Genomic DNA, 10,000 nt, shown 5'->3' with positions numbered 1-10,000 from the left:
AACCAGCGTGGTGGAGGAGGAGAGAGAAAAACACCCACAGAGAGAGAGAGAGAGAGAGAGAGAGAGAGAGAGGAAGGCCAGTGAGAGGTGTAGAGAGGGAGAGAAGAAGAGGGAGAGGGATGGTGAAGGAGAGAGAGAGAAATTAAAGAAGAAGAGAGAGAAAGAGAGAAAGGAGGGGCGGTGTAGAGGTGACACACTCCCTCACCTGATCTCCACATTCTTGGGAGAGAGACCTGAACTGGACAATTAATGGTAAGAGAAAGCAAAGAACTTTATTTAAACAAGATTAGTGTACATGTTAAAGCCCTGTTTTTTGTTTTTTTGTTTTTTTGGTGATTGTGGGTTTTTCAAAAATTTTCACAATTTTGAAACATTTTAAATTTCAATGGCTGATTAAATGGCATTTTGCTAATTGTAACAATTTAGAGACAGCTGATTTTCCATTGTTTCAGTGCTTATTGTCATTTTTTGGTGAGGTTTGCAGAGGGGTGGCTTTTGAGTTGAGTTAAGAGAAGGTGTTTTTTTTTATCATTTTGAGGGAATTTGGAGGAATGCTTTATATGTTTTTTTTTTAGGAATTTTGTGTGAGGGGTTGAAAGGGCAGAAGTTCTCTGAGTATGGGTGAGCGGGTTTGTTTGGCAAGTGACTTTTGGTAGGAATGTAAGTACGTGAGTGTGTATGTATGTAGATATATATGTATTTGCGTGTGCGAGTGTGTATTTGGAGGATAGCCCATAAAATGCGTAACTGACAGATATGGAAGGGGGGTGCCGACTGAAAACAAAACAAAAAAAAGCTTCTGCTCTCTTCCATCAGCTCCTCCACATCATAGCCATCCCCCGTTTTTCTCTCTCTCCTCCTCCTCTACACAACCCCCCTTGCCCCCCCTCCATCCCTCCTCCTCCTCCTCCTCCTCCTCCTCCTCCTCCTCCCCACTTACCTTCGACGGCTGGCTCATCCTGCCCTCTCCCTCCAGATGCCCCAGAGGAAATATACAGTGCGCTGCTTGCTCCTGAATTAACTCAACGCTCTCCTTCAGCTACTGGCAGCCAAGAGGCTTCCACTCTTCTCCCTTCTCCCTCTCTCCATCTCTCCCTCTCAGGAGGGAAAAAGGGAACAGCAAGAAAGGAAAGGGGAAAAAGAACGAGAGGAAGACCAAGAAGAAAAGAAGAAGAGGAAGAAGAAGAATCAAGGGAGAGAGAGAGAGAGAGCGAGAGAGAGAGAGACAGCGAGTGAGGGAGAGAAAAAAAATAGAGAAAACATTTGAAAGAGAAAACCGGCCGGCCATCCAAGCTTCCTCCGGCAACCCCCCCCACCCCCACCCCCCCTTTCCCTATTGAGCATCCCAGAGCTTCACACACTTTCTCCCCCCTCTTCTCTGGCAGTCCGGGGAGGCAGAGTTGGATGTGAGAGGCGGTGTGGTGTCGAGAGAGCGAGAGCAAGAGCCAGAGAGGGCACGTCAGTCCACGGCCAGAGCCAGCAGCAGCGGCAGCGGCGGCGGCGGCGCAGGCGAAAGCTCCATGCAGTTCAGCACCAGACCGGCAAGTGTGGAGCCGGGCTTCATGGGGACATGGCAGCAGCAGAGCACTGACAGCAACCTCCTCTTCAGGATGTCCCAGCAGGTGAGTGACCCTCCGCGCTACCTCTCTGTCCCCTGCTCTCATTTGTCCCATCTTTTGTCACTCTCCTGAGATTGGAAGGAGATTGGATAGACTGCATCAGTGGATATGTGTCTGTTTCTGTTTTTGTCATCTGTGTGTGTGTGTGTGTACTGTGTTGTGGTGGTGGTGGTGGTGGTGGTGATGTGTTTTGTTTTTAGCCTTGATGTTGATTTAGGAATGATTTTGAGGACTGGCAAAAGATGCTTCATTTAACCTCTTCACTGATTGTTTGCATTGTCATTGTCTGTCGTCCTCACAACATAGAGCATTTATATATACAAATTTCATTTAGCTTTGTAATGTCTGTGCATAGCCTAGTACTGCAGCCTGTGTTTCTGTGTTTGTGCGCCGCCTGCACGTGTGGTTGTGTACATTCCAAGAGTGACGGAGAAATATAGGCCGGTTCTATTCCATAGAATATTTCCTGTATTTTTATTTAGGACAAAGACCACAGTGTATATACATTTACTACAGATATTTTAAGGGAAATAGCAATATTCTATTCTAATGTTTCACGTACACTGCAAGTGAAATATATCTGTATTTGTTATCGGTTTACACGTATAATTTGTACACAAAATTAAGTAGTTGTAATGTTTGGGTAACCCCGAACTGATAAGGGTTAAGGAGAGAAACCCTCCGGGTTCCAGTAATTGACTTCATGTGCTGAGAACAGGAAAGTGTAACATTGCTAGTTTAAGTCCACGGCCGAGGAAAAAAAGCATTCACTTGGACTGGGTTTAGAGAAAGACGTTGAAAAACATCATTCCTCTATTTGTCGGTCATACCACGCTGTTTTTCAGCATGTTTTTTTTTTTTTTTTGTATAGTGTAGAATGTTCACGCATACCTTCTGTAAAGGGAGGGGGCTTGTGGGCGTAATTTGGCATCCTTAGCATGTTCGTCCAACAAGGGGGGGAGCAGGAGCTCTAGAAGGGGGCAGTTCGCTTACAATTAATCATCGCTGCCGGTGTCTCGGTACCATGCACTAGATGTCACGCACGCAGGCCGCGGCAGCCCTGCTTGCGCAATGTACTCGGTCAAGTTTGTTGAGAAAGTTTTTTTTTTCCACTCTTTTGCTCTTTATGAAAGTGATATGTTCGCAGCATAGAGGTAAACGGAGACACGTACATTTCCTTAGTTACCATGTTACCAAGTTGTGCAGCTTGCAACAAAATGTTTAGAAAAGTCAGTGGTGCTGTCAATGCGTAGCCTACACATTTAGTGTCTTGTTTCTGACACTGTAAGCTGTACTTCAGGTAGCATACGGTTTTTATTAAGTGCCCCATGAATTCCCACCAACTATACATTCTCGGCTTCACAAATTGTAAGTGCATTTTAGATTTACCTTGGAACATCCTGGGATAATATGTGAAACTGAGAATTTGTATGGGGGGTTGTCAAGTTTATCGATCCATCGATCTGACTGAGCTCCGGTACTCTGCGCTTAGAGCGTGCAGCTTCCCCGCGCGACATCGCATCTGCGCAGGTGTATGTTGGGGCATCTGTTGGGACGGGCACTTGCATCCCTACAAATGTGCACCGTTGTTCCAATATAATCAGCTATGGGACCCATTTTTATTTATCCTTCCACCCAGCACTTACAGGGCATCTCGCGTGTTTAGTAGGCATGACATAAATTCTCACAAGAAGCGCTTGACAGACTGCTTTATTGGAATCTAAGCGATCATGACTTCTGTTTGCAGAGCTCTTTGCGCCTTGGGTATTGAGAGAGATGAACGTTTTGCGGTTGAGTTTGAAATCTATTTTCCTGCTCTTTGATTCACGTCCTAAAGTAGAGTGACACGAGCTATGGCTGTATTTTTGTACGTTGATTGAGGAAAATATTTCAATAAAATTGATTCGAGAGTGATTGTTCGGTATGAGTGTGTGTTAGAAGGAAATTGTATTGATTTTGTTGTTGACTAAGCGTTGTAAATCAAATTATTTGATAAATAGTACATTTATGAACCCAGAGAGAATTGTTCGTCAATGGGTTGTGTGCTCTGCTGCAAAAGCAACTGTGTGGTTGCATCTCTGGAAGTCATACTCTTTGGAACAACTTTCAGCTTTGGTCTCAAGCTCAGTACACATGTCATTTACATCGCAAAATCGTTCGATTTATTTTTAAAGACATACACTAAAATGGGAAATAATCGATACACTGACAGCTTTATTTCCGATCAAATTGTTTACATGTAAAATAATTAAAAAAAAAAGATAGACGAGGTCCTGTGCAATGTGCTTATTGAGTCGAATATTCAGTTAGTCCTTTTTACACTTTTCCTAAAGAATGATTTGAAATATAATATAGGCTAATGTGGAAAATAATTGGAATGCTCCAGTAAATCAGGAGCCTACATGTTTATGGTTAATGTTCAAATTCTTTAAGACTGTTTTTCTATTCGGGCTATTCATTCTTCAGTGTTTGCAAATTGATCGGGTAAACGATATAACTTCCACCGAATTAATAGTAATAATAAAATAAAAAAAATAAGGTAATTGCAATTTTATTGTTCTAAAATTGTTCTGTCATAGATACTGCGCAAGAACTGTGTTGACACTATAACAGAATAGCGACACTGTTATCTCACATCAAAGCTTTTAAATAATTGTGATAATTCACAACTTACACCTTCATGACCTTGTCAGCATCTTCATTCAAAATCTGCTGCAATATTTTTTTTTTCTGTCAGCTGCAATGCAAGGTGTTAATTGGAATGTCATTGTACCAGATCCTTGACAATGCACAACGCAGCTGCTGTTAGGTTATAAATGACAAAGGAAATGATTGTGTTATATCAATTTGTTGCTTTTGGATCTACAAAAAATATATTCACATCCTCAACGCCAGAGTGCTAAACAGCTATATAGCAACTTTGTTATGGTACATTTAGGTATTAATATCGACCTTAGCACGTTAAGGTTAAGTGATATACGTTCCTAATTGGTCCATCACGAGCAATTCTCCGTCATAAAATAGCATTAAAGCTTGTCATTTGATTTTACTATGCTCTCCAAAGCAAGGGTGTGGATTAAGTTCCCCTCGTAAACGGTAGGCCTGCATACGTTCTCAGTAGCGGCCCAGCAATTTAGACGTGGGAGCTGCAAAGACCACCGGCAGACCTCAAATCGGTGTCGGTGTTCACCGAATAGTCCTCTGTTTTCCCTGGCTCATAATCCCTCTTCTCTTGTATAAGGTCGCTGTCGCTCGGTTTCCTTTGAAGTGTGGCATGGCTACAATGGCCAGAGACCTGGACGAGGTGCAGTCGATAAAACGTGCCATCTTTTCAAAACACCGGCACAGTATACTGTTTAAAACAGGCGGTAGTCCTACTTTTTAAAATTTCAGATTTGTCAAATGAAAAGCAAGTGCAGTAACAGGATAATTAAACAGTTATTATGAAATAGTAATAATAATAATAATAATAATAATAATAGTGTATCACCTGTTTTTAGTAAAAAAAAAAAAAAAAATCCAAACACTATTTCAAAATGATTACTGTTTATCTTAGGATGTGTTAAAATATTCCTAATTTTGAAAAACATCAAAATAATTTGTTTTACAAACGTGAATAATTTTTACATAAATATAAACAAGATTGTACATTTGTAAATAAATATGCAATGTCAGAGAGAGTTAAGATGTGACCATGATAAAAGGGTCTATAGAATCTGATATATTTTGGGAGAGACATGATAAAGAAAAAGAGAGAATCTTGATAAGAGTTGTCAGACTGGCCAGGCAACCGCTGGACTCCGTATTTATTCAATACATAGAGGTCTTAGACAGATTGGTTTACGCCTCCTTCATTACCAACCATTGATTTTATTTGTGTTTTTCTTTTGTGTGTTGGTGTGTTTGTTTGCACAAGCATGGGATGAGTGTCACTTGGAGAATACTTGTTAAATTTTTTCCCCCCTAAACTGAAAATGAGTATAGCATGATAGAACAATGTGGGGTAATTAGGAGAAAAATATGCTGGGATGATCAGATTACAGTTCAAATTCTATATTTGCCATTAGACGTCCATCAGCTTGCAGTCTGACTTCCATCCTCTTGTGTTCAGTGTGCAAATCAAAAGCAGACATGAGTGCTTCACGTCTTTGGCAGAGGAAGCCTATTTGTCAGGGACAGAGTTTGTTTTCTCTCACTCTGTAATTGAGTTAATATCATTCTCTTCCATACAGACCAGCGGCCCCTTAATCTGGATATTACAAAAGACACAGATGCGTGAGGAAAACACGCGCACGCACGCACGCACGCACACACACACACACACACACACACACACACACACACACACACACACACACACACACACACACACACACACACACACACATGCAGATAGATACATAGACAGATAGAGAGACAGATAGAGACACACACACAGATAGATACATAGGCACACAGATAGATACATAGACAGATAGAGAGAGAGGGACATACACACACACAGAGAGAGAGAGAGAGAGAGAGAGAGAGAGAGAGAGAGAGAGAGATGATCTGTGAATGACTCTTTATGTTTGCAGATGGAATTTATTCATGTGTATTGTGACTGAGTGAGTGTGTATGTGCATATGCAATGCAGGTATGTGTGTATGTGTATGTGTATGTGTATGTGTATGTGTATGTGTATGTGTATGTGTATGTGTATGTGTATGTGTATGTGTATGTGTATGTGTATGTGTATGGGTGTGTTTGCATTACTATATGCATATGTAAGAGTGTCTGATGGCTATTTGTGAAGTCTATGCTGCTTTCCTCCAGTGTTTAGCATGTGTGTGTGGGTGCTAGCTGAAGAGGCTTTTGGCTGGCCCTGGTCGGCAGCAGCACAAAGAACCGGGTGGAGTGGAGGAGACTAGAAAGAGGAGAGCAGAGAGGGAGAGAGGGAGAGAGGGAGAGAGGTTAAAGGCAAAATGAGGAGAGTTCAGTCTCACAAAAGGTAGTCATTACAAGATATTTAACAATGCTTTGTGATGATTGCCAGCTGAACCTTAGGACGGGGCAGCAATGCTTTGATTTTGACTGTCACAGTTTCTGCTATCAAGGCACCTTTCCTTACGACTCTCCGAGTCTTTCGATATCTGGGCAAGATGCAGGCGGGCAGTGTTGCCTGTTGTAGGAGTGTCCACTGGTTCCCAGGCTTATGGCGGGGAGGAGCCGGGCTCTGTTAACTACTGACCCAGCTAATTAATGGCACCCTGCTGGGGGGGGGTTAATCTCACCTGGCTCAGAGATGCTTACGCTCCTAATTCAGCACCGCTGCCCCGCTCTCTCCGCCTATTCATCTCGTCTTCATCCAGAAAGGGGCGAGGGGTAGCGCCTGTGGCGGTGCATGGGGAGTGTGGGAGGTTTGTCACCCTGGCTGGTGTGTTTGTGGCAGGGTGAGTGGCTGCCGTGCTGACGCGGGCTCTTGCGGCGGCGGTGGTGGTGGTGGTGGTGGTGGTGTGGGTGTGGGTGTGGGAAAGGGCAGAGGCAGAGAGGTGTCAGTGAGGCCACCCACAGGGCACTGCGGCTGGGGTGCGGTGACTACAAGACACTACCTGTGGAGATGGGCTATTGTTTTACAGTGTGTGTGTGTGTGTGTGTGTGTGAGTGACTATTACTGTTTATTTTCTGGCCAAATTTTATTGGTGCGGTTTTTGTTCTTGTATCAGTAACTCCGCTATTCTTTGATTTGTGGAGTGTACAGCTATTATTTGCTTAGAGCCATAGAGATTTAAGACATTTTTTAGGTTACAATCTTTGCCGTTTATTTTACGGTAAAAATTAATGTTTTAATTTGTATGATTCCATAATCAGAATTTGAATTAATTTGCAGTGGTTATGGCGTTTAATAACCATTTGTCAGTGTGGTTTGTAGCAGTTTCCATTTCAAGTCGCTTTTAATATTCATGATTTAATTCCCTCTATCTCCCTATTTGCAAGTCAGTGCTGGAATATTAAGATCAAATGCTCTGGAGTGCCATCAATGCATTCTCTCATTGTGTTTGGATTGAAGATGTATACAAATTATTTTCCCTTCTGGTTGTATACAATACATGACATACTTTATATCTTCTCTTCTTGAGCTTCTTGAAATTCAGTTTAAATATTATTTTTTATTTCTTTTGAAGCATTTTTTTCTATGGCATCATCCTGTATCTCTGTCCATGAACATTTGTCTTTTCATGTTGGGTCCTTTTTTTGTCATTTGCTTTGGTAGCGAGAGAAAGAGGGACATGAGCAGGTAGAGAAGCAGTAGAGTGATAGAGTGATAGAATGATAGCGAGTGTGTGAATGAGAGAAAGAGAGTGATGAGAGAGAGAGAGAGAGAGAGAGAGAGAGAGTTGGTGTGTTGCTGTGACTGGGAAGAGTGGCCCCCAGTGTGTGGAGGATTGTTTCCCTGTTCCATGGTGCTGGAGCCCTGCCAGAGTGGAGCGCAGGTTCCATAGCGCTGCCTGGGGGGGGGGTACTTTCACGGCAGGGACGCCCACCCCCTCCACACACACACACAACCCCTCCCCTCCATCACCACCTAAAGCCGACACACCTCTGAAGTTCACGCATATTGATCTGGTTTAGATTTTATTCAGGCCCCTTCTTCTTCCCCCAGTGTGTGTTTTCTTTACTGGTATTCCTCCGAGCGAGAGGGGGGCCTTTGGCGAAACGGAGCGCGGGTCTGCTGGGGCCACTGCTGAGACTCTCGGTGGGCGTCGGGGTCTGTCTGTCCCCCTGGCTGTGCCGAGTCTGCTGATCAATAGCTGCCAGAGTGCACAAAACTCACAGGGTCAGGCCCAGATCTCCCTCCCTCTCTCCCTTTTTCTCTCTCCCTCTCTCTCTCCCTCTCTCTCTCTCTCTGCCTGTCCTAAGGGGAGGACATGGCTGCTTACATATGGTGGTGCAGTCATGAAATACATTTGTGCACCACACTTTGGTAAGAGGGCAGTGCCTAAACGGAGCTCTGCTTGCTTGTCTCCAGAGAAAAATGTGTGTGTGTGTGTTGGTGAGAGGAAGAAAGAGAGAGACATTCTGAATGTGTGTGTGTGTGTGTGTGTGTGTGAGTGTGAGTGTGTGTGTGTGTGTGTATTTGTGTGTGTTTGTGTGTGTAATTCTGCGTCTCTCTGTGAGTATGTTTGTATTTTTGTGTGTGGAGTGGCAAAGCAGACGGTCTTGTCCTCTCTGTGTCCAGTGTCTGGCGCTTGCAGGGACAGTGGTGGCCGGTGTGCCCGGTCGTCCCTCCCTCTCTCCCTCCCCTGTGAGAGCTGCGTGCGTTCCTTGGGCTCAGGCACGATAAAAATGTGCGACCATCTGCTCTGCTCTTATCAGGGGGATGAGTGGTGAAAGGTAGCTGCTCTCGCTCAAGGCATCTCCCATGATTCAACTCCCTCCAGCCCCCCCCCCCCGCTACCTCCCTCCGCCCAGCTTCCTCTGACCTCAGGGGGCAAAACCAGGCACCTCCAGCTCTTAACACTCCTACCGCGTAACACACACGCAAACAGGCCCATGGCCACAGTAAACTCTTACCCATGTGTATGTATGCCTTACATGCAGGGGACCTGCTTGTGTAAACACGGCCACAACTCTGCAGATATGCCTTTCATACAGCAAGGCGTTCAGAGCAGCTGTCAAAACTGTGAAATGGCACTTAGATACAGTCTTGCTACTTATTTTTTTCCCCTCATGTCAATCATTTGGATCTATTTTTGTGACAATAGTAAAATGTTGTTTCTTTTTTTACGTAGGAATTATTATCAAGCTTGACAGGGTTAAATGCTGATGTGAAATATGATCCTTTGTAACTTCAGATCCTTTTTCTTTGGAGAAATTAATATAACTAGATTAAAGAAAACCACTATAACTCTAGGAAGCTTAATGACGACAGAGAATATCCTTAATGTTTGCGGTTTGGCAAGGCTTATATCCATTTGGGACATATTGATTTGTTTCTGATCTCCAAAGATCCTAGCTAGCTTCAGAAAGCTCACATAGGTCCTTTGGAGAGATTACCACATTCAAGCCTGATAGCAGTATGATGACCTGCTGCTGTTCTGTTTTCCAGCGTTAATGGGATATTTTTAACACTATGCCACAATAACAAACTAAAGTAAAATGGGCCAGAGCAAGCGCTCTGTTTTCAGGGCCTCAGTAAAAAATTGTCACCTTTCTTTGTTTTGTCTTGCACTTTCACACTGAGCTCCAAATGACCCATTGTGTACATTTTTGAGTGCTAAATGACCCTGATCTTAGATAACGGAGTTACACAAATAAATACACGAAAAAAGGAGGGGAACCGATTTCTTTTCAAAATCAGGGGCTTATTTTTCTTTCTTGGCTTTTTCTTTTTGCTCATT

At 43.5% G+C, this 10,000-nt stretch overlaps 1 protein-coding gene across 1 annotated transcript in view; it reads left to right on the top strand.

Annotated features, from left to right (window-relative positions):
• bnc2 (basonuclin zinc finger protein 2) overlaps positions 1-10,000 on the top strand; it is a 162,928-nt gene that overhangs the window by 54,998 nt on the left and 97,930 nt on the right. Inside the window, exon 2 of the mRNA XM_076294765.1 lies at positions 1,386-1,622. Coding sequence (XP_076150880.1) covers positions 1,386-1,622 — 237 coding nt within the window. The remainder of the gene's footprint in view (positions 1-1,385; positions 1,623-10,000) is intronic.

Source organism: Alosa pseudoharengus, unplaced genomic scaffold, assembly GCF_046254945.1.
Source record: "Alosa pseudoharengus isolate Yale_2024_CS ecotype anadromous, Long Island Sound unplaced genomic scaffold, YU_APseudo_1.1 YU_APseudo_1.1_scf_2, whole genome shotgun sequence".
In the NCBI taxonomy this organism is placed as follows: domain Eukaryota; kingdom Metazoa; phylum Chordata; class Actinopteri; order Clupeiformes; family Clupeidae; genus Alosa; species Alosa pseudoharengus.
The sequence above is the reverse complement of the archived record's forward strand: the minus strand, read 5'-3'. Positions and strand labels throughout refer to the sequence as shown.